The 23,785-nt window shown below is 46.9% G+C and overlaps 1 protein-coding gene across 3 annotated transcripts in view; it reads left to right on the forward strand.

Annotated features, from left to right (window-relative positions):
- Window positions 1-497: 497 nt before the first annotated feature.
- The window catches only part of LOC140398138 (Na(+)/H(+) exchange regulatory cofactor NHE-RF3-like), a 52,481-nt gene continuing 29,193 nt past the window's right edge, over window positions 498-23,785 (forward strand). The window contains exons 1-2 of one of the 3 annotated variants that reach the window (XM_072486445.1): window positions 498-647; window positions 17,726-17,753. In XM_072486445.1, the coding sequence (XP_072342546.1) occupies window positions 632-647; window positions 17,726-17,753 (44 nt within the window). In that variant the 5' untranslated portion in view covers window positions 498-631. The remainder of the gene's footprint in view (window positions 648-17,725; window positions 17,754-23,785) is intronic. The other 2 variants (XM_072486444.1, XM_072486443.1) reach the window with 2 other exon arrangements.

A 23,785-nucleotide genomic window follows, 5' to 3' on the forward strand; every position in this document is an offset into this window, starting at 1 on the left:
ATACGGCAGCCAATTCTGTGCCGAGCAGGATCCCATAAACAGGGATATGTTAATGACTGGATAATTTGTGATGTTGGTGGAGGGGTGAATATTGGTCAGGGCAGACGTGTTCAAAAAAATAGATGCCATGGAATCGTCTTAGGGCAGTGCGGCACTCACGCGGTGCTGTGCGGGACTGCAACCTGGGGGTAATGATGCCTCTCACTGAGCCTTGGCTGGGACCCCAAACCTGTCTGATCTAGAAGTGTCAGGACAACCCCCCCACCCCACCCCCTCTGTGGGGGAGGCAGCCGTGCCCGTTAACATGGGAGGGGGTGCTGAGCTGAACTCTTGTGTGGCAGAGCCTTGGGCAGAGATTCCCCGCTGCCTTGCCCTGCTAGCAACCTGTGAATCATTGAGGGAAATGGCAGAGAGAGAGAGAGTCAAAAGGAACTTCACCGCTTCCTGGGGCGGGGAAGGCAGGAGGGGAGGTGTTGTGTGAGACCCGGTGTAATCTGATGGTGTTTAAACATTACACGTCCTGCACTGGGACATTAAACTTCGCTCTCTTCATTTGATAAGAGGCTGTCTTTATAACCAAGCTGCACTTTCGCCCTTCCGCCCAGAACCGTCTCGGAAAGCAAGGTTCAACATGAAGGAGCAGAACGGTATGTCGAGAATCTTTCAGTTCAAACAAAAAACAGCCACGCTTGTGAATGCATTTTTAAAAAGATGTGCGAATACTTACCCTGCCGCAGTATGTGTGTGTATTGGTGAATAGGAGACAGAGAAACTGGGGTGAGGGAGGAGAGAGACTGATTTTCTCTATTCCTCCCAGAATGGTAGGCTATCCTCATCCTGCTCTATTCCAACCAACAGTTTTGTATTAATAATTAACAAAAGCGCAATGGGAGAAAAAAAACTTTCTAAAGACAGCACAAATATTCTCCTAATGTCCCAACTTCTCAGAGAGGACAGTGATATCAGGAGCAGGATTGACTCCTGCAACAAGCCAGTTCCCCCATCCAATTATGGACAAGAGTTTGAATTTGGGATATTTCCATCCTCACTGGGCAGGGGTTTGAGAACTCACGGACCTGTAATCTCTGAACTGCAGCCTCGGATAAAGTGTTGGGAAGTTTAGACTCGTATACCCCTGGTGAAGAATTCAAGGTTTAACATTTGAGTGGAGCAGACCCCAGATTGGTTTGTTGATATTTTTGATAAGCTGTTCAGGCTGTGGGTCAAACAGAGGTAAAGGCGGTGGAAGGGGAAAGCAGACAAAGGTTTTAGGAAAATGGTTCTCGGATTGAGGAACTTCAGTTAGGCATATAGGTTGGAGAAGTTGGCATTGTTTGCTTTGGTGAAGAGGTATTCGAAATCATGAGGGGTCTGGACAGAGCAGAGAGGGAGAAACTTGGTTAGCACTGCTGCCTCACGGCGCTCGGGACCCGGGTTCGATCCCAGCCCACTGTCCATGTGGAGTTTGCACATTCTCCTCGTGTCTGCGTGGGTCTCACCCCCACAACCCAAAGATGTGCAGATTAGGTGGATTGGCCAAACTAAATTGCCCCTTAATTGGAAAAAGAAAAATAATTGGCTACTCTAAAAAAAAATTTTTAAGAGAGGGAGAAACTGTTCACAGAATGAGAGGGCACAAGTTTAAGCTTAATTTGCAAAAGAAACATCCATAACATGAGGGGAAGCGTTTTCATGGAGCAAGTGGGTAGGATCTGGAATGCATTGCCTGAGAGTATGGCAGAGACAGGGTCAACTGAGGCTTTCAAAAAGGAATCGGATCACCACCGTAAAAGGAAGCATTTGCAGGGCTCTGGAGAAAAAGGCAGAGACGGACACCAGGTGAATTGTTCCTTCAGTGGGCCAGGACCAATGTGATGGGCCAAAAGGCCTCCTTCTGTGCTGTGACCATTCCACAATTCTATGAGTTTTAAGTTATTTTTGGTCAATATGTAGCACAACTAATGGAGAACAAGATGCACTAAGTAGCATTTCAGGTTTATTAATCTGTTAAAAAAGTCTTAAAAGTTGTTTGTGGTTAAACCTTGTTGAGTTGAAGGGGCTTGGAAGAGTGCAAACTCTGCATTCTCCTGTTAATCCCCATTCACAACACAACAAAGGACACACAAAACAACATGTAAGCATGAAACACACATCACATGCATACGTGCACAATACAAACACAACACGTACACACAACACATGCACATAAGTACAACACACAATGTAAACTTAATGTCCACACAAGCAATTGCACACACAACATGCACACACAGGCAAACACAACCTATACATGTGCATTTACATACATGAACACATACACACATGCGTACATACACACAGTCACAGCCAATTTCAACTTCTTGGGCAACCTTTTGCATATTTTGAAATGTATTGAATGAACACCTCTGACTGTTACAGTATGGGGCAGCAGGGTGGCACAGTGGTCAGCACTGCTGGCTCACTGCTGCCTTACAGCTCCAGGGTCCTGGGTTCAATTCTGGCCTTGGGTGACTGTCTTTGTGGAGTTGCACGTTCCCCCCATGTCTGCATGGGTTTCCTCTGGGTGCTCCTGTTTCCTCCCGGAGTCCAAAAATGTGCAGGTTAGGTGCATTGGCCATGATCAATTGCCCCTTGGTGTCCAAAAGGTTAGGTGGGGTTACGGGGATAGGGTGGTGTAGGCATGGGCTTAAATATGGTGCGCTTTCCAAGGGCTGGTGCAGACTTGATGGGCCGAATGGCCTCCTTCTGCACTGTAAATTCTATGATTCTATGAATTGAAACTTTAAGGAAGGATGTTTAAGATCAATATGAGAAGCTTTATCTTCCAATTGTTAACATAACTGATAACATGACTGTTACTCCACATCTCATAGGCAGGGGCCTTAAAATCTTAACAGGTACATTAACTGCATTGGTACAGAGATTAATGGTACGGATAGAGAGATTAACAGCATTACTAGAGAGATTAACAGTGCTGGTAGAGAGATTAGAAACGTCGTTAGAGATACTGGTCACACTGCTCACATGTTTTTAGTTCTCAGGAGAAGTAATTCAGTGTCATCCAAAACAGGGGAAAGCTAGTGAAGGGGAATCACAGATAAAATAATCAGCATACTTGCTGGATGTATTGAGGATTAAATGGCCTCTTCTACTCTCAACTGTCTTATAACTGTAGAATTAAATCTAAAAATTGCAGTAATGGTCACTTTGGTGTTTTATACTGTTGTAATAAAAATAAACTACTGCAGAATTGTCAGAAATGAACAAGGGAGAGGCTAAAGAGAATCTAACACAACCATTTTATTTGGATGCAACAGGTCATCCACCAGATAAGGCAATGGTTGTCAGGATGGGGGAATGTACTTTGCGAAGAAGATCATTGAGGCGTCTTGCACCAGCTTTGTAAATTCAGACATGGCGCAATCACTTAATGTTACTCCTGTTTCGTCTCTGATAGGTGTTGTTACCTATGAAAAGGGATTGACATCTTTTACCTCCCCAGGACTTCATAGGGTGAATGGGCTCCTTCTGCAGGCCTCCTTCTGTGTTGTAAATGGTTTTATGACCATGACTCTCGTGTAGGGGGTGGCACAGTGGTTTGCACTGCTGCCTCACAGCACCAGTGACCCAGGTTCAATTCCTATCTCGGGTCACTGGCTGTGCGGAGTCTGCACATTCTCCCTGTGTCTGCGTGGGTTTCCTCCGGGTGCTCCGGCTTCCTCCCACAGTCCAAAGACGTACAGGTTAGGTGGATTGGCCATGCTAAATTATCCCTTAGGGTCCAAAGGTTGGGTGGGAATAAAGGGCTAGAGCGGGGATTGGGCCTAGGTCTGGTGCTCTTTTGAAGGGTTGGTGCAGACTCAATGGGCCGAATGGCCTCTTTCAGCACTGTTGGTAGTTTGGAGGTGCATTAACAGAGTCCACCCTCGTTCATATGGGAAGGGAAGGTGACCAGAGGTAGAAAGGTGCTGCTACAGAGGGGAAGGCAGGCACGGGGTTTGGGTCTCCCAAACCTGATGTATTATTACTGGGCGGCGAATGTGGAGACGGTGCGGAGCTGGGTCAGAGAGGTTGATTCCCAGTGGGTCAGAATGGAGGAGAGTTTGGGTAGGGGGTCGGGATTGAAGGCGCTAGCAACAGCGCCACTCCCGATGGCCCCGGGGAAATACTCAGGGTGTCCGGTAATAATAGCTTGTTTGAGAATTTGGAGGCAGTTTCACCAACACTTCGGGTTGGGGGCATGGTGATGGCAAATGCCGATTCGGGGGAACCATAGGTTTGAGCCAGGGAGATGGGATGGAAATTTTCAGAAATTGGAGAAGAAGAGGATTAAGACACTAAAAGATTTGTTTCTTGGAGGTCGGTTTGCAGGATTGAAGGAGCTGGAAGCGAAGTATGGCCTGGAGCAGGGGGAAATGTTTAGATACATGCAGGTTCAAGATTTTGCCAGGAAGGAGATACAGAGCTTCCCAGTGGAGCTGGCCCCCACATTGCTGGAGGAGGTGCTGACGACAGGGGGACTGGAGAAGGGGATAGTGTCGGCGGTTTACGGGGCTATTTTGGAAGAGGAAAAGGCACCACTGGAAGGGATCAAAGCAAAGTGGGAGGAAGAGTTGGGAGAGGGTATGGAGGAGGGGTTCTGGTGTGAGGTGCTCCGGAGAGTGAACGCCTCCACCTCATGTGCGAGGTTGGGGCTGATACAGCTGAAGGTGGTATATAGAGCACACCTCACAAGGGCAAGGATGAGCCGGCTCTTTGAGGGGGTAGAAGATGTGTGTGAATGTTGCGGTGGGGGCCTGCAAACCACGTTCAAATGTTTTGGTCCTGTCCAAAACTGGAGGATTACTGGAAGGAGGTTTTTAGGGTAATCTCTAAAGTGGTGCACGTGTAACTGGACCCGGGCCTTCAGGAAGCCATATTCGGGGTGTTGGACCAGCCGGAGTTGGAAACGGGTGCGGATGCATATGTTGTCGCCTTCGCCTCGTTGATCGCCCGAAGGCGGATCCTGATGGGATGGAGAGCAACCTCTCCACCCTGTGCCCTGGAGTGGCGGGGGGGACCTGTTGGAATTCTTGACTCTTGAGAAGGTTAAGTTTGAACTGTGGGGAGGGATGGAGGGGTTCTACAATTCATGGCCGTTATTCATTATGCACTTTCAAGAACTGGATAACATTGAATATTGGGGGAGGGTTGGGGGGGGACTGTATGTTTTAATGGTGACTATGGGTTAATTCCTTTATGTTATTTGTTTATGTTAACATGCGGGCAGTTGTTTGGGGTTGGTGGGAGGATGGGATTGTTGTTGTTGATATGGGGATTAACATTATATTTGTTACTGCTTATTGTTTATTGCTGGTGGGTGCAAATTTGGGAGAAAATGTGAAAAAGGAGGAGAATAAAAATATTTTTTGGAAAAAAAAAACAAGAGTTCATGAAACAAAATTGTCCATGCCTAAAATCGGGCACCACACACCATCGTAATTCCAACTCAAACATTACTATTATGATCCCCATTGAAACTGATAACTTTTAGAAAAGATATTTGTGTCGCCCAGTGGCTGACTAGAAGGATCACACAAAAGGAATTCAGGTTTTAAGACGTTTACTGCAATAAACAAACTAAAAACACTATTGTCTAAATACAATACAAATAGGCCTATACTCTAAACTACAGAAAAGATAACTTTCTAAATTACAGGAAGTTCCCCTCCATGGTTATATTTCACTTTGGACACGTCATTCTCCAGGAGCTAGTTGAGGCTATTCTCAGCCCCCAATGGCTTTCCTCCATTTCCAGTCGATTATATCTAATCTCCGGAAGTTGCTTTCAGGGTGAGGAACAAATTAGAGATTCCCCCCTGTAACTAACTAGGTGAATCTTCCAACTTCATTGAAATCTTCATGAATTCAGTTTTTTCAGTCTGAGCATGAGCTCTCATCCGTGCTTCATGTGGTAAACAACAGGGCCAGCATTTACTCTGCTTAAGGTACAGGGCTAACTGCCTCAATCTTCCTGCTTTCTGTCTGAAGACTGACCTGTGAGGTCAGGGCTATCTTAAGAAAGCCCCAAAAGCTGATACCGCAATGGCTTACTACGGGCTGTGCCTCTCCCATATGGCAATCTGAATACATGGGCCTAGTATCCAGGTAGAAACGCTGATTATCTATCATCTATATTTTTGATTCAAATAGCTAGTTTAAATACAGAAACATAGAAAATAGGAGCAGGAGTAGGCCATTCGGCCCTCTGATCTGCTCCGCCATTCATTATAATCATGGCTGCAACCAACACAATAGCCTGTCCACCTTCCCCCCATATCCTTTGATCTCTTTCACCCCAGGAGCTACATCGAAGTCCTTCTTGAAAACATTCAATATTTTGGCCTCAACTACTTTCTGGGGTAGTGAATTCCAGAGGTTCACCAATCGCTGGGTGAAGAAATTTCTCCTCATCTCAGTCCTCAGACTGTGACCCCCTAGTTCTGGACTCTCCCACCATTGGGAACATCTTTCCTGCATCTGCCCTGTCTAGTCCCGTTAGAATTTTTTAGGTTTCTATGAGATCTCCCCTCATTCTTCTAAATTCCAGTGAGTGCAATCCCAGCCGACTCAATCTCTCCTCGTACATCAGTCCCGTCACCCCAGGAATCAGTCTGATAAACCTTCTCTGCACTCCCTCTATAGCAAGAACATCCTTCCTCAGATAAGGAGACCAAAACTGCACACAATACTCCAGGTGTGGTCTCACTTTGGCCCTGTGGAAGTACATCAAGACATCCTTGCTCCTGCACCCAAATACTCTTGCTATGAATGGCAACATGGCTGCATGCTTACCTTCAGCAACTGGTGTATGAAGACATCCAGGTCTCGTTGCACATGCAAAAACAGGAAGGCAGATTATCTGAATGGCTATAAATGATCAATTTATAGGCATTCATATCATAATCTGCCTTCCTATTTTTGCTACCAAAGTGGATAACCCCACATTTATCCATATTATACTATATCTGGTCTGATTTGATCACTTATTCAGCTTGTCCAAATCGCACTAAAGCACCTCTACATCCTCCACACAGCTCACCCTCCCACCCAGCTTTGTGTCATGTGTAAATTTGGAGATATTGGGCGGGATTCTCGCGCAACTGGCCAGATGGCCCGATGCCGACGCCAAGGGCGGCGCAAACCACTCCGGCGTCGGGCCGATCGGATGATGCGGAATCTTCTGCACTTCCGGGGGCTAGGCCGGCGGTGGAGGGGTTGGCGCCGCGCGAACCGGCGCCGAAGGGCCAGCGCAAGTGCAAAACCGCCGCCGTGGTTTCCGCGCATATGCAGACCGGCCGGCGTGATCCTGCGAATGTGCAGGGGGGTTCATCTCCGCGCCGGCCATGGCGGAGCCCTACAGAGGCCGGCGCTGAAGGAGTGACCCCACGGCACAGGCCCGCTCACAGATCGGTGGGCCCCGATCGCGGGCCATTCCTCCGTGAGGGCCTCCCCTGGGGCCGGATCCCCCCCGAGGACTCACCTAGCCAGCCTACAAGCCAGGTCCCACCATGATGGACCATGTCCATTTCACGCCGGTGGGACTGGCCATGAAACGATGACCGCTCGGCCCATCGGGGCCCGGAGAATTGCCGTGGGGGCCGCTGCCAACGGCCCCCGGCAGGCACGGCGTAAACCCCGCCCCCGCCCGAAAACCGGCGCCGGAGAATACGGCAGCCGGCATCGGATCGGTGGGGCGGGATTTGCGCCACCCATCGGGGATTCTCGGCGGGGGGTCGGACAATCCTGCCCATTATATTTAGTTTCCTCATGTAAATCATTAATATATATTGCAAATAGCTAGGGTCCCAGCACCGATCCCTGTAGTACCCCTCTATTCACTGTCCGCCATTCGGAAAAATGGCCCAGTTATCTATCCATCTCACAATACTCACACCAATCCCATGCGCTTTAATTTTTCTTTCAAAACATCTTTTTATTGATTTTCAAACAGGGAAAGGAGCTTGGAAACAGAGAATGATGCATAGTCATAGATTCAGCTCCTCCCCCTGCCCCATAAACAGATATACAACATTAAATGTACAAAAAGAAAACAATAAACTTAACAATTGACAGTAATTAATTCTATAAAGAGAGAGACAAATTGTTGCCATCTACAAAAAACGTTCTCAGTTGAACCCCTCATGACAAATTTGACCTTCTCCAGATATAAAAAGGACATCCTAATTCTATGAGTATCCTGTCTTCAAACCTGGGTGGAGCATTGAGTGACTTGGGGGATTTTCAGGTTGATAAAATCCACCTGCGAGCTATTAATGAAGCAATTGCGATATCTGCTCCAATCTTAATGAAACTGGTTGGCGTTGGGAGATTCCGAACGTGGCTGATAAAGGACAGTGTCCAGAATATTGTGTTGAAAAAGGCTGACCAGGAGCTGAACAGCTTTGGACAGGACCAGAATATCAGCATGTCTGTCAGCGTGGACATGCGAGCATCAGTCACATTTGTTGTCTGTGTTGGGGGAAAACCCATTCATTCTGGACTTGGTGAAGTGAAATCTATGCAGGACTTTAAACTTAATTAAGCTTAACTGAGCACAGGAGGATGTGGAGTTGACCCCGGATAGGTCCTCCTCCCGCCTTTCGCCCAAGAGGCTGAGCCCAAGCTCAGCTCTCAGTCTCCTCTCGCCTTGTACAGAAGACAGGGCCAAGATATCACGAGATCATACAATCTTGAGATAGAAACACTCCTGGTTTGGGGCACAGACAGGACCCTCTCCAACAATGTAGTTGGGGGTGGTTGAGGGAAGGATGGAAAATGAGAGCGGACGAAACCCAGACTTGATAGAGACTAGATTTAGGTAAATTAAATTTGCCTGTGAGCTCGCTGAAACTGGCCAATTTCCCAACTGCACGAGTCCTCTCCCCTTCACAAGGTGAACGCTGAGTTGAGAATGGAGGGCAAAAACAAGTGGTTATTGCAAATAGGGCCCAGTAGGGAAGGAGCAGAAAGCTCATGGTGTTGACAAAATTGATTCCATATTCCTAAAGTGGATATCACAGCGGGGTTTGAAGTCAATTGCGAGGAGGAAAAGGGCAGTGGGGGACAGACCAAGGCAGGAAGAGAGGACGAGCAGCAGGAAGGTGCCCAAAGGCAACATTGTAGCACAGTGGTTAGCACTGTTACTTCACAGCACCAGGGTCCCAAGTTTGATTCCCGGCTTGGGTCACTGTCTGTGCGGAGTCTGCACGTTCTCCCCGTGTCTGCATGGGTTTCCTCCGGGTGCTCCGGTTTCCTCCCACAGTCGTGCTGTTAGGTAATTGGACATTCTGAATTCTCCCTCTCTGTATCCGAATAGGCGCCGGAATGTGGCAACTAGGGGAATTTCACAGTAACTTCATTGCAGTGTTAATGTAAGCCTACTGGTGACACTAATAAAGATTATTATTATCATAAGGCTCCATGTCGGACATTGGTCATGATACCATGCCATGATTCTTTGGATATTGGCTTCCAGTAATAATACAGTAAATTACGACCCCCTCTGGCTTATCGCTCTGCGGGCTATAGGGGGTCCACTCGCCCAGTTGAACGAGGATATGAGCTTATTAACAATGGCAAAAGATGATTTTGGCAGGAAGATATTGGAAATTAAATAAGAATCTGGGTAGAATGTTAATTTTTATGGAATGATTTCTCCCAGCGAAGGAGAGGTAGACAATTCCAACGGTGACCCTCCACCTTCTTTGGCAACGGGCTTGAGTGATTTGCTCTACGAAGGGTCACGAACGAATGAGCTATGCTGACGCCTAGGTAGCGAATGCTGGCACCAGATACAGGGAATGGCAGAGCACCTGGCGGGATTTGTTTGGAGCTGGGGTTGACTAGAAAACACTCGCTTTGGTTAATATTCAGTTCATAGCCGGAAAATGAGCCAAAGGTGCTGAGAATGTTCGTAATGTCGTCAACACAGGGAAAGGATTTGCAATGTATAAAAGGAGGTCATTAGCATACAAGGATACACGATGACCCACACCAGCCTGGAAGATGCCCTTCAGCAGTGTGGACAACTTTAAGGTATAGGCGGCACAGTGGTTAGCACTGCTGCCTCACAGCGCCAGGAACCCGTGTTCAATTCCGGCTTGGGTCACTATCTGTGTGCAGTTTGCATGTTCTCCCCGTGTCTGCGTGGGTTTCCTCCGGGTGCTCCGGTTTCCTCCCACAGTCCAAAGACGTGCAGGTTAGGTGGATTGGCCATGATAAATTGCCCTTAGTGACCAAAAAGGTTAGGAGGGGTTATTGGGTTACGGGGATAGGGTGGAAGTGAGGGCTTAAGTGGGTTGGTGCAGACTGGATGGGCCGGATGGCCTCCTTCTGCACTGTATGTTCTATGTTAGGTTATGGGGTTACAGGAATGGGGGGATGGGGTGGGGGGGTTGCAGGCCAAGAGTGGGTATGGCTAGGTTGCTCATTTGAAGGTCGGTGCAGACTCGATGGGCTGAGTGGTCTCCTTCTGCACTGTAGGGATTCTATGATAAAGGTTCTATCACTAAAGTGAAGAGTGGTGGAGACAGCGGACATTCCTGACCGGTTCAAACTACTCAGAATGCGAACAGTTAGTGTTCACTTAGGGAAGGTGGAAAGAAGGCGGATCCAGGAGATACATTGTTGGCCAAACTCCAACCTACCCAAGATTGTAAACAAATAATCCCATTCCACTCGGTCAAAAAGTCTTCTCCCCGTCCAGACAGACAACCACCTCAGGGTCAGTCGAGGCAGCTGGGGAAAGTATACTGTTGAGGAGATGGTGAACGTTGCAGATAATTGGTGACCCTTTACAAAGCCAGTTTGGTCCTCAAGAGTTGACACCAAGGGGACATGGCTCCAAACAGTGCACCAATACCCTGGCTAGTAACATTGCATCTGGGGAGATAGGCCGATAAAGACGCACTCTTCAGGGTCCCTGTCTTTTTTCAGTATAAGTGAAATGGAGGCTTGAGTTAATGTAGGAAGTAGGGAGCCATGAACCAATGAGTCATGGAACATGTCCAGCAGCAAGGGCGCAAGCTGAGTGGAGAACCTTTTGTTAAAATCAATAGAGAAACCATCTGGGCATGGGGGCTTTACTGCTCTGCATCAGTTTAATGCAATTCGTTATCTAGGTGCACACGGTTGTCTAAATCGCTACTCCTGACTGCATTTACAGAAGGGATGCCTAAATTATTTAGGAAGGTAGACATTGTCGAGCCATCCAACAAAGGATTGGATTTATAGAGTTAACGATAACAGGAAGTGAAGGTCTGATTAATATCAGAAAGTCAGTATGAGGGTATGGGAGGAGTCATGAATCTGGGAAATAAATGGGGAAAACAGACAGGTGCCGGAGCTGATGTGCCAGTAGGTGAGCAGCTTTGTCCTCTTGTTCATTAACAAGTCCTCTTTGACCGTTGTAACATGTGCACCTTGTGTGGGTCTCACCCCCTCAACCCAGAGATGTGCCGGATAGGTGGATTAGCCACACTAAATTGCCCCTTAATTGGAAAACAAAATGAATTGGGTACTCTAAATTTTTTTTTAAAGAACGAGGTATAGGCGGCCACCATCCTAGTTGCGTCCAAATTGGCAGAGCTATCGCTATCAGTCGAAGCTTTTTGGCTAAAATTCTTTACTTTGTTTTGCATTCTTGGAAGAAATTTGTTGCTTGCTCATTTACAGCGATTTCCGCGGTATCAGCAGTCGATTCGCGAAGTCATTAAAGGGGGTAGTAAGAATGTTGGGGGAGATATCGCGTGTGCATGCTTCACCTACAACGCGCATCCGAAAGTCCTGTATTTTAATTTTACATGCTAATCTCTTATGTGAGACTTTGTTGAAAGTCTTCTGGAAGTCCAAATAAACCATATCCACTGGTTCCCCCTCGTCAACTCTACAAGTTACATCCTCAAAAAAAATTGCAGTAAATTTGTCGAGCATTATTTCCCTTTCGTAAATCTGTCCAATTCTGCCACTATTTTCCAAGTGCTCTGCTATTAAATCTCTATCATTTACCCCATTACCGATGTCAGGTTGACTGGTCTATAATTCCCTGTTTTCTCTTGGTCTTTTTCAATAGTGGGGTTACATTAGCCACCCTCCAATCTGTAGGGACTGTTCCAGAGTCTCTGAAATCTTGGAAGATGACCACCAATGCATCCACTATTTCTAGGGCCACTTCCTTAAGTACTCTGGGAGGAAGATTATCTGGCCCTGGGGGTTTATCAGCCTTCAATCCCATCAATTTCCCCAACACCATTTCGCTACTCATACTGCTTTCTTTCAGCTCTTCCCTGTCACTAAACCCTGTGATCCCTGACATTTCTGTTATGTTAAATTCGTCCTCCTTTATGAAGATAGAACCAAATTATATATTTAATTAGCCCGCCAATTCTTTGTTCCCCATTATAAATTCCCCTGGTTTTGACTAAGGATTTATATTTGTCTTCACCAATCCTTTTCTCTTCCCTTACCGATAAAAACTTCTATGTCCCCCGCAAGCTTACTCTTGTACTCTGTTTTCCCGCCTTAATCAATCTTTTATTCCTCCTTTGCTGAATTCTAAACTGCTCCCAATCCTCAGGTCTGTTGTTTTTTCTGGCCAATTTGTATGTCTCCTGCTTGGATCTAATACTATCTCTAATTTCCCTTGTAAGCCATGGTTTGGCCACCTTTCCGGTTTTACTTTTGTGCCAGACAGGAATAAATAATTGTTGCAGTTCACCAATCCAATCTTTGTCTGTTTGCCATTGCCGAACCACCACCATAGCCAACTCACTCCTCGTACCATCAGAGCTTCAGGACCCTAGTCTCAGAATCAACTACGTCACACTACATCTTGATGAAGAATTCTATCATATTATGGTCGCTCATCCCCAAGGGCCGCTGCACAATTAGATTGCCAATTATTCCTTTCTCATTGCACAATGCCCCAGGAATATGAAACTCTCCCCCTCACACCAACATTTCAACCATGTATTCATCTGATATATTCTTATTTTTCTACTCTGATTGCCTGCCTAGTCCTCTTGCTCTGCCTGGTGGCCACCCATTCCTACCGGTGGACTTTTAGCCTGTGGTGTACCACATCTCTATATATGCTATGATACTCTCCAACTCACAGATGCTCCAGTGTCCCTAGCCGCCACACCAGGTCCAAAACCCAGACTTCCAGGAGCTGCAGCTGGAGACATTTCCTGCACACATGCTGACCCTGGGCACTGGATATGTTCCCGGCTTCCCACATAGAGCAGGAAGTGTACACTGTGGTTTTAGCTCTCTTGCTATGACTTACGCTTTGAATTCAACCTTTTGGCAAGTACTTAATATCAAATATAGACCACAAAATAAGACCTTAAGAACTACAAGTGATAAAAGTATTAAATACTTACCTGACCGCACCCATAGTACTCGAAGGATCACCTTGTTCCCTCCTCATCAAAATTCCTCAATCACCAAACTCCAACTTAAGCACTCGACTGCAGTCCAGTGAAGCAGTACAGACAAAATCAACACTGTGAGATTGGCTGCTTTTATACTCTTTGAATCTAGCCTGTGAAAACCTGTTTAAGCCAGTTATCTAATTAACTAGCTGTAGCTGCAAACCGAGCCCATTTAAGTCCTGTTTTAAAGCTTGCCTACGACTCACTTTCTCCCAGTCAAACAGCAACTTTTGATTAATTATTAAATTAAAGACGACTTTAGATTGAAATTAACCCTTAAATTCCCTCAGTCACCAAACTCCAACTTAAGCACTATACTGCAGCCCAAAGCAACGCTCCAGTGCAGACCAAAAGTATAACCAGTTGGGAAACGTGACAATCCTAACCCCTCCCAGTGTCTTGGAAGCTAATAGTCTAGCCACTGTCAGCACGGCTACCCCTGTCATTGTCCACAGGTATGAACATCTTGCACCTTCTTCCCAGTAAGACAGCCTTCCCCCCCCCCCCCCCCCCCCACCCCTCCCCACCCCCTTAAACGTCTCAAGCTTATCAGGCAGAATGCAGAACAGGTCACATGATCGCTTCAATGTGTCATTTTACTTTAAACAGACGGTCCCAAAACATAAAATCACAGAATTTACAGAGCAGAAGGAGGCCATTTGGCCCATCGAGTCTGCACCGGCCCTTGGAAAGAGCACCCTACCTAAGCCCAAACCTCCACCCCATCCCCATAACCCAGTAACCCCACCCAACCTTTTTGGACACTAAGGTCCGTCACGTCTGAGGCATGGAAAGTACACTTTTCACATTTTAGGTGGACCCCTGCATCCTGAAACCTCTTCAATACTTTTCTAGTCTGGCCATGTGCTCTTCAGGTGTGGTGCTGGTGACTAGCATGTCATCAAGGTAAACCATACCGTGGGAATTCCCATGGAGGGGATTTTCCATTGTGCACTGGAAGATGGGGTGAATGGTAGTCTGGTATATTTATACCATATACTTACTTACACCATATTTATACCTTTATACATATTGATTGTGGTGAACATCTGAGACTCCTTATCCAACTCTAGTTTACAGGCGTGACTAAGTTCCAATTTTGAATAAGTAACGCATAGTGGTCCATGATTCGAGAAATCGGAGGCCGATCGACCTGGGCAGCTTGATTTATGGTCATTTTATAGTCCCCACAAATCCTTACCGAACGATCTGGTTTAATTGGCATCACCCACTCTGAAAACTGAACCGGTTTGACTTCGCCAAACTCTTCCAATCTCTTTAGCTCTGCTTCGACCTTCTGATGCAATGCGTATGGCACTGGTCTAGCTCTGAAGAACTTGGGCATCAAATCTGGATTGACAGAGATTATGACTTTGACACCCTTAATCCTTCCCAGTTCCTTATGGAAGATGTCTTCATACCACCTTAGGACTTCTTGGAAAATCTCGAGCTAATTGTGCCTAATCTTCTGTAACCTGCCTCTTCCCATCAGATAGACCCAAAGACAGATTGACCTCCTGCCCTCGGTAGGCCACTGGTGTATTGTCGGTTCCAAGATCTTCAAAATGTCCCCGGTGTATGTGGAAAGTTTGGCTGTAGTGCTCTTCAAGCTTAAAGACCATGGGTGGGATTCTCCAATAATGGGGCTATGTCCCCACTCCAGTGTGAAAACGCGGGCGAATCACTCTGGACTTTCCAGAGTTCTCCTACCTAAAGGGGGCTAGCAGCGCCCCGGAGTAGTCCTCGCAGCTCCGACTGCCGATACGAGTCCTGCACTTCCGGTCGGAGGTCCGCACATGCGTACGGCGGCGGCCTGCGTCTGCCGCCCCGCGCGACGTGGTGGAACCACACTGCGGACCGGCACCAAAAAGATAGCCCCCCCAAGATCACGCGCGCCCGCAGATTGGTGGCCCCCGATCGATAGCCTGGCTGTCTGTGATCCCCCTGTGAAGGATTTCCCCCACCCCCCCGGCCCCGGCCCCCCCTGGGCGGCCGCGGTCTGAGTCCACAGCCGCCACGCTGAGTTCCCGACAGCTGGGACCATGAGAGACCCACGCCATCGGGAACTCGGCCAGTTACACTTGGAGAATTGCCGCTGGGGCCTCTGTCAATGGCCCCCTACCCACGCCGCGTAGTTCGGGCGCGCGATTCACCACGATTCTCCGGGGATAGTGGCCATTCACCGCCCCCGCGCCGATCACAATTTTGGCGCAAAGGCGAGGCGAATCCCGCCCCAGGTTCCTGCACGAAGATATTGGAAAGTCTGCTTCCCCACTCTGCTCAGCGAAGCCCCAGTGTCAACTTCCATTTTTAAGGGGTTTGCCATTTCCCCTGAAAAAATTTTCAATCGGGGCAGGACTGTCTTATTCAACTGGACTGCATTCAACCAATACATTGCATATTCTTATTCAGAGCTGTCCTCCGCGTGCTCAGTGGTGCTATGGAATACTGTTGCTGTGTTGTATTTTGCATTGCCCCATTTTGTCACACATGGCAACATGCTTGGATGTGTCCCCTTCGGTTACATCAGAAACACAGAAAGTCAAAAAAATTACGTATCACCTGGGGCAACAAATCTTTCCTGGTCCTTTGACTCCGGTCCGGTGCAGAGGACCATGTCTGGTTCTCCGCTGTTCCTGTTGATCCTGCCGCAGAGCCCATGGCCGTACCACCCCATACTTACTTAACCTCCCCTTCAGCCACACATTGGAACTCAGTGGAGCCTTTTTCAGCACACTCCTTCACCTGAACCATCTAGATCGCTTCTTCCAATGTAATTGTGGTCCCCTCCAGATGCTCCTTCTGGATATTAAAGTTATGGGTCTCACAAATCAACATATCATTAAGCCCGGTCCCGATCTCAGTGCTCAGCAAGCTGGCAAAGATTGGCTATGAAGGCTGAGACAGATCTTCATGGTCCCTCGTGGCAGAGTTAAACTTAACGTTGGAGGATAATTGAAGGCTTTGGGTTCAAATGCTCTTTGACCAATTTCACTATCTGGTCAAAGGTCTTTGGGTTGGGTGCCTCTGGGACATGAGGTTCCTAATCAAATTGTAGGTCTGGGGCCCGTCTGTCAGGAGAATCACCTTCTACTTGTCCTCACCTGTGATCTCGTTTGCACTAAAATAAATGGAGCCATTCGATGCACCGATTCCAATCCTCAATCCCTTGGTCAAAAATGGGTTTAGTTTCCCAATGAGGGGCATTTCCACTCAGGGTTTAAATGATTCAGACTCTTGCTGGAGCTTCTCTACTTTCTCAACTGCTCCTTCCTTCCCCCCTCGATTCATGACGACTGTCGGCTACAACCAAAAACTTTTACCTTGTTGCCAATCTGGTGGCTCGAGACTAGGCTGGAGGCTTCTATGAGTTATCAAAGGGGTTTGATGATGATATGCAAAGACAGCTAAATAACAGGCACAGAACACTACACAACAGGTCTTTACACTTCAGCTTCCTGGTCCACACTGCTCAGGGTTCTGTTTCCAGGGCCCCGCCCAAACCCCTGTTGGCTGGGGCTCGTGTGTTCCTGCGCGATTGGCCCCAAGCTGGTCACATAGTCCGTGGAACCAGTCCCCTTAAAGGGACCACGCTATCACACACTATGGAAATGCCAACTCTTTCTTAAATTTTAGCATTATCCTCAAAACTAAGTTCTCTAAGGCTAGGGATCAAACCGGCGTTCTCCCTTATGCTGGTCCTCAGGTTTCAACATCTCCCGCGTAACCTTGTGACTGAAAATGAATGAACTATTCAAGAAGCACTGTGCAAATCAGGCGTGACTCCCCTGACTTGCTTCAACTCCAGGGTCTTTTGATTTGGTTTCTCTTCAGCACGCTTGACACAATATCCACACACACTCGCACCCTGCTTCTTTATTGCTGTTGGTTCAGTAATGTAAGCTGTAGCAGTGCAACATGAATATCCGGCTTGTTTTATGGGTACTAAGAACCTTTTGTACCTTGTACTGGGTCAGGAGCACAATTCGTTTGACATTCCTATTGGTAAACCTCAGCCAAATTGTCAGGAATCAACAAGGCGTGTAGCAGTCACTGCCAAGGCCAGAGAAATCCGATTATGTCAATTATTTCAAGGGAACGGGTGTTCACTGAAATGTTATAGCAATATAGGAACAGGAAACCATTCAATCCCTCAATGGTGTTCCATCAAAAACAAGCACCTAAAAGCAGCGACCTTTGCAGGTAAAGTGCTGCAAAGTGTTCTTAATTTATTTTCTTTCTCTTTGCAGGTATCGAGGACAGAGCAGCATTATCCCCGTAAGTATTGATTCCTCATTAATGAGGTGCCAATTCAGAGGACCGTGCACCAAAGCTTGCGTCAATGATTAGCTCAGAGTGTGAGATAACTCAGTCGTCTCTCACAGAGCCTGGGTCCCTGCACAATCGGCGAACTTTCTGGAGTTTAGAAAAATGAGAGGTGATTTCATTAAAATGTATAAAATTCTTCGAGAGCTTGACAGGATAGATGCTCAGGTGCTGTTTCCCATAGTTGAAGAGTCTAGAACTAGGGGTCACAGTCTCAGGGTAAGGGGTTGGCCAACTGGCAATAAGATGAGGATAATTTCTTTGTTCATGGGGCTGTGAATCGTTTGAATTCTCTACTTCAAAGGGATGTGGATGCTCATCATTGAGTATATCAAGATTGAGATCAATACATTTTTGGACACAAAGGGAATTAAGGGATATGGGGATAGGGCAGGAAAGAGGAACGATGGCAAAAGTTCAGCGTGGGCTCATGAAGGAACAGCTTACTCCTGCGTTTATGTCTTACGTCCTTGTCAGAAATGACCAGTGACTTGGCTGTTCTTGAAGTTAAAACAAATCTGACCTACACCCTTCTCATGTTACAGCCCTTGTGTGTGACTTTCTTTGTCGGTATGTATCCAGCTTGTTTTTGTATTTAGAGAGGTGTGTGGGCACATTAGGCAAGGACAGACTTGGGAATGTCCCTCACAACCAAATTGAGTGTCAGCACAGAGAGTCCATGCTGCTATGTCGTCAGTGGCCAGGCCACCAGGCATCCTCAGGGTATGATTGTAAACCAAAGAATCACTTCTCAACTCATCTGTTTGTGGCAAACTTAGTTACCTTCACACTGGACTCTTCTGACCCTCTCCTGATCAGCCTCCCATCTCCATCCTCCATAAACGTGAGCTCTTTCACATTTCTGCTGCTCATGTTCGAACTCCGACTAACTCCCATTCAATCATCACCACACATTGTGCTCACTGACCGAACCTACACTGGCCCTTAATATGAGGTCATGTTGCAGCTGTACAAAACTCTGGTGCGGCCGTATTTGGAGTGTTGCGTGCAATTCTGGTCGCCGCATTATAGGAAGGATGTGGAAGCATTGGAAAGGGTGCAGAGGAGATTTACCAGAATGTTGCCTGGTATGGAGGGAAGATCTTATGAGGGAAGGCTGAGGGACTTGGAGGCTGTTTTCGTTAGAGAGAAGAAGGTTAAGAGGTGACTTAATTGAGGCATACAAGATGATCAGAGGATTAGATAGGGTGGACAGTGAGAGCCTTTTTCCTCAGATGGTGATGTCTAGCATGAGGGGACATAGCTTTAAATTGAGGGGAGATAGATATAGGACAGATGTCAGAGGTAGGTTCTTTACTCAGAGAGTAGTAAGGGTCTGGAATGCCCTGCCTGCAACAGTAGTGGACTCGCCAACACTAAGGGCATTCAAATGGTCATTGGATAGACATATGGACGATAAGGGAATAGTGTAGATGGGCTTTAGAGTGGTTTCACAGGTCAGCGCAATATCAAGGGCCGAAGGGCCTGTACTGCGCTGTAATGTAATATGATCTATGTTCTAATCCAGCAACATGTCTCAATTTTCTCATCCTCATTTAAAATTCCCTCCCCATCTTTCAAACCTCCTCCAGCCTAATGACCCTCTGAGATGAATGCACTCCTTCCATTCTGCCTCTTGCTCGTCACCAATTTTAAATGCTCCACAATTAGTGGCTGTGCCTTCAACTGCCTTGGTTCTAGGTTCGGGAATTGCCTCCTGAAACACCTCCATTTCCCCACCTTTCTCTCCTCACCGTAGACGCTCTTTGAAACCTACTGTCACCTGTACTAATATCTACTAATAATAATTTTTATTACTGTCACAAGGAGGCTCACATTAACACTGCAATGAAGTTACAGTGAAAATCCCCTAGTCGCCACACTCTGGCGCCTGTTCGGGTACACAGAGGGAGAATTCAGAATGTCCAATTCACCTAAAAAGCACGTCTTTCGGGACTCGCGGGGGGAAACCGGAGCACCCGGAGGAAACCCACGCAGACACGGGAAGAACGTGCAGACTCCGCCCAGACAGTGACCCAAGCCGGGAATCGAACCTGGGACCCTGGCGCTGTAAAGCAACAGTGCTAACCATTGTACTACCATGCTGTTTATGTAGGCCATTGTCAAACTATATTTTATATTTGCTGTGGGACCAATCCACCTAGGACCTTGGGATGTTTATTACATTAAAGATGCCCAGCTGTTGTTGGCTTACTTAATAGTGTTGGGCATGAAAATCTGTTGCCCTCTCATTAGAAATGGTTTGTATCGCACTTGGAGCCTGGACTGAGCTGTGAGCGGCTTCTTGCACGTTCATTATGGATTCAGTAACCTGTTCTCTCTGTACCTGCCCTCCTGACCACACGCAACTAAATCCGAGCTGAACCTAATCTAATTGAATATCATCAGCTCAGTTTACTCTGTTGAATGTAAATTGATGATGTAATTACATTATCCTTCCGGCCAACTGCACAGGTAAATACAAGTCTGTAATTAATCCGATAATTAATCCGATAAAGGGGTTTCGGTTGGAGATGCGACAGATGCTGAAAATTGATGGGTTGATTTTAATGTCGGGGCCATGCAGGTCCAGGGATGAAGATCCAGTCTTGGTCACGACCTCACTCAAATGGAGCCAGTAGGTTTGGGAACTACCAGCACTTGGGGCCCACAGTAGAGCTCAACAAGTCTTGTGGAGATTGGTTGAGACACTGGAGTAGATCCTGTCCTTCGGAACTTGTATGACACTGAGTTAGTCCTGTGTACCCAATGTCCATCTGACCCAAGCCACTTTTACCCACCAGTCTCACTTTCCCAGTGCCCATCAAACTCGCTTCACCTAAACAAAGCCAGGTTGCTGCAGGTACTGGAAATGCTGAAATACTCAACAGATCTGGCAGCATCTGTGGAGAAAGAAACAGAGATCACCTTTCAGGTCCGTGACCTTTCATCACAACTGGATGACCCTGATTGGAGTTTTGTGGAGGAGCCGAATTAAATCATAGAGAATCTTTGTTTGACTGAGGTGGTCAGAGTTGGCTGAGATAGAGCCCAGCTTGCAGTGTTGTTGCTGGTGAGCAGATTTACTCCTTGGCAGTGCTGTGTGCATTGGGATGATGGTGGCCGTTAAGAATGCTGTTCTAGATGAGGATTTTGGCTCCATGGTCTTTGAAGCTCACTTTGATGAGGAACTGCGAGGTATTTTTGGGAGAATGGTGGAGGTGCAGGAGAGAACCCTTGTATTTGGTAGTGCATTTTCCCTGATAAGGGCCCACCTTTGGTTCGTTGAGATCCTGCTGCATGGTGTGTCTCTATCCAGATTGGTTCAGGAGGTGGGGGCTGAACAGGGAGCCTGTTCCCTGGCAAGAAGTAGGAAGTGAGATCCTGATTGAGTTTGAAAATTAGCTGCTATGCTTTAGTAATCTTGATTTGGAGGATGCCGGATCAGATTCAACAGAGCACCGTGTATCCTGCCCCCCACTTCTCCTGACCACTCATCTTATATTAACCTGTTCTCGCTGCTCGTCATGTGTAATGGAGGTGGTTTATCGTGTCGAGTCATCCCCTGGCTCGGGCCTAGGTTATGGGTTCCTTAAGGGTCAGGGTGATGGAATGTTGGAAGTGAAGTGCTTCATTCATTGGCATCCTTGAGATGGTCCTATCATGGCTTTGGTCTTTTTGAGCAACATATATGGTGCTATTATCCTGCAATTCTTCAATAATCTTGGACTTTACTCCCTCGTGATTGCGTTGTTGATTATTTGTTGTTGTCCTTTCTCCTGGCAAGGGTGTGCGAGGAGTGAGCACAAGGGCAAAGTTGCTTGTTATCCAGTTCTAGAGGGTGGTAATGGCCGTAGTAAAGAAAGTTAGAAATGTAAGAGGTTCCGAGAGAATGAAGGGAGAGGGTGCGAAGAACAAAAGGGAACGTTTGTGAGAGGGTGGAGGCAGAAGAGATTAAATGACAAACAATTTCATCATGCAGAGTCAAAGGGAGTGGTAATGGAACAAGAAACCAAATATGTTCCTAGAGGAGATGTGAATGTCAGGCTCCTGAATAGCTGCCGTCCGAAAGCAAAGTGAAAGGAATAAGAGAGAGACAAATACATGAATAGGATGGGAATAGAGGAATATGGACTCTGAAGTGCAGGTGGTTTTAGTTGAGACAGCATCATGTATGGCGCAGTCTTGGAGGGCTGAAGGGCCTGTTCCTGAGCTGTACAGTTCTTTGTTCTTTGAGAGAAAAAATAAGAAACCAATGAAGAATCACAAAAAAAGGGGGGGCCAGAGGTTATGAGCTAAAATGGTTGAACTCAATGTTGAGTCCAGAAGGCTGTAACATTCCCACTGAGAGCGCATCAGTCCCACGATACTCAGTGCCCCTCAGTCCCACCCCATTCCGAGACTCGTGTTTAGTTATTCAGTCTCCTTCTGCCCAACCCCCTCCCCTCCAATCAGCTGATAATTCCATACAACACTAAAGGAAACTTTTTCAGGTGGGGAATCTAGAACTGGGGGCACAATTTCAAAATAAGGTGTCTCCCATTCAAGGTGGAAACGAGGAGGAATATCTTCTCTCAGAGGGTCGTCAGGGTTTGTAATTCTCTTCCCCAAAGAGCAGTGGAGTGAATCAATGAATAGATTCAAGGCTGGGGTAGACAGACCTTTGATGGACAAAGGGGTCAAAGGGGCAGGCAGGAAAGTGTGCCCCGATTTTACTGAAAGACAGAATAAGCTTGAGGGGCCGAATATTCCTGCTCCGGTTTCTCATGTTCTTCATTTCTGGCGTGGAGCCTCATCCACTGGGAACGTGCATTCAGGAGCAGTTCATATGTGCAACCCACAGAGCTCGTCCCTGGGGTCCATGAATCTGGGTGCGGTTCAACCCTTATTGTTCCTCCATCTCACTCATCTCTGATAGAGTCAGGGAGGCCCAAAATAGTGAGGAATAATTAAGGATAAACTGTTTCCACTGGGAGGAGGGTCAGGAACCACGGGACACAGGTTTAAGGAAATTGGCAAAAGTTAGTGGTAAGGTGGAGGATTGCGAGAACTTTAAGGTTCAGCAAAAGGCTACTGAAAATACAATCAAAAGAGCTAAGATGAACTACGAAAGGAAACTAGCACAAGACTGATGTCAAAAGCTTTTATAAGTCTATAAATAGGAAGAGAATAGCTAAAGTAAATGTTGGCCCTTTAGAGGACGATACTGTTGATGTAATAATGGGGACCACAGATGGCAGAGGCACTGAACCAATATTTTGCCTCTGTCTTCGCAATAGAGGATAATAAAAAATTTCCAAGAGCAGCAGATAATGCAGAGGAACGTGGTGCAATTACCATCACTAGGGAGACAGTATTGAATAAACTGATGGGATTAAAGGCAGATAAGTCTCTGAGACCTGATGGCCTGCACTCTAGGGTATTAAGGGAGGTGGCAGCAGAGATAGTAGATGCATTGGTTTTGATTTTTCAGAATTCCCTGGATTCTGGAAAGGTCCCGGTGGATTAGACACATGCTAATGTGACGCCCCTATTCAAAAAGGAAGAGAGGCAAAAAGTAGTAAACTATAGACCGGTTAGCTTGATCTCTGTGGCGGGGAAGTTGCTAGAATCAATCATTAAGGAGATGATGACTGAACATTTGGAAAGTCCAAGCTTAATCCACCATTGTTAGCGTGGTTTTATGAAGGGCAAGTTGTGCTTCACAAACTTGCTTGAGTTCTTTGAGGACATACCTAGCAAGGTGGATGATGGAGAACCTGTGGATGTGATATATCTAGACTTTTAGAAGGTGTTTGACAAAGCGCCACACAAACGGCTAATCCAGAAAGTGAGATCGCAGGGGATTGGGGGTAGAATACTAGATTGGATTGAGGATTGTCTGACTGACAGAAGGCAGAGGGTTGGGATAAATGTGTCCTTCTCTGGCTGGCGAACTGTAAACAGCGAGGTACCGCAGTGGTCAGCCCTCGAAAACTGTTTAC

This window comes from Scyliorhinus torazame, chromosome 21 (assembly GCF_047496885.1).
Source record: "Scyliorhinus torazame isolate Kashiwa2021f chromosome 21, sScyTor2.1, whole genome shotgun sequence".
NCBI classification, from domain to species: Eukaryota; Metazoa; Chordata; class Chondrichthyes; order Carcharhiniformes; family Scyliorhinidae; genus Scyliorhinus; species Scyliorhinus torazame.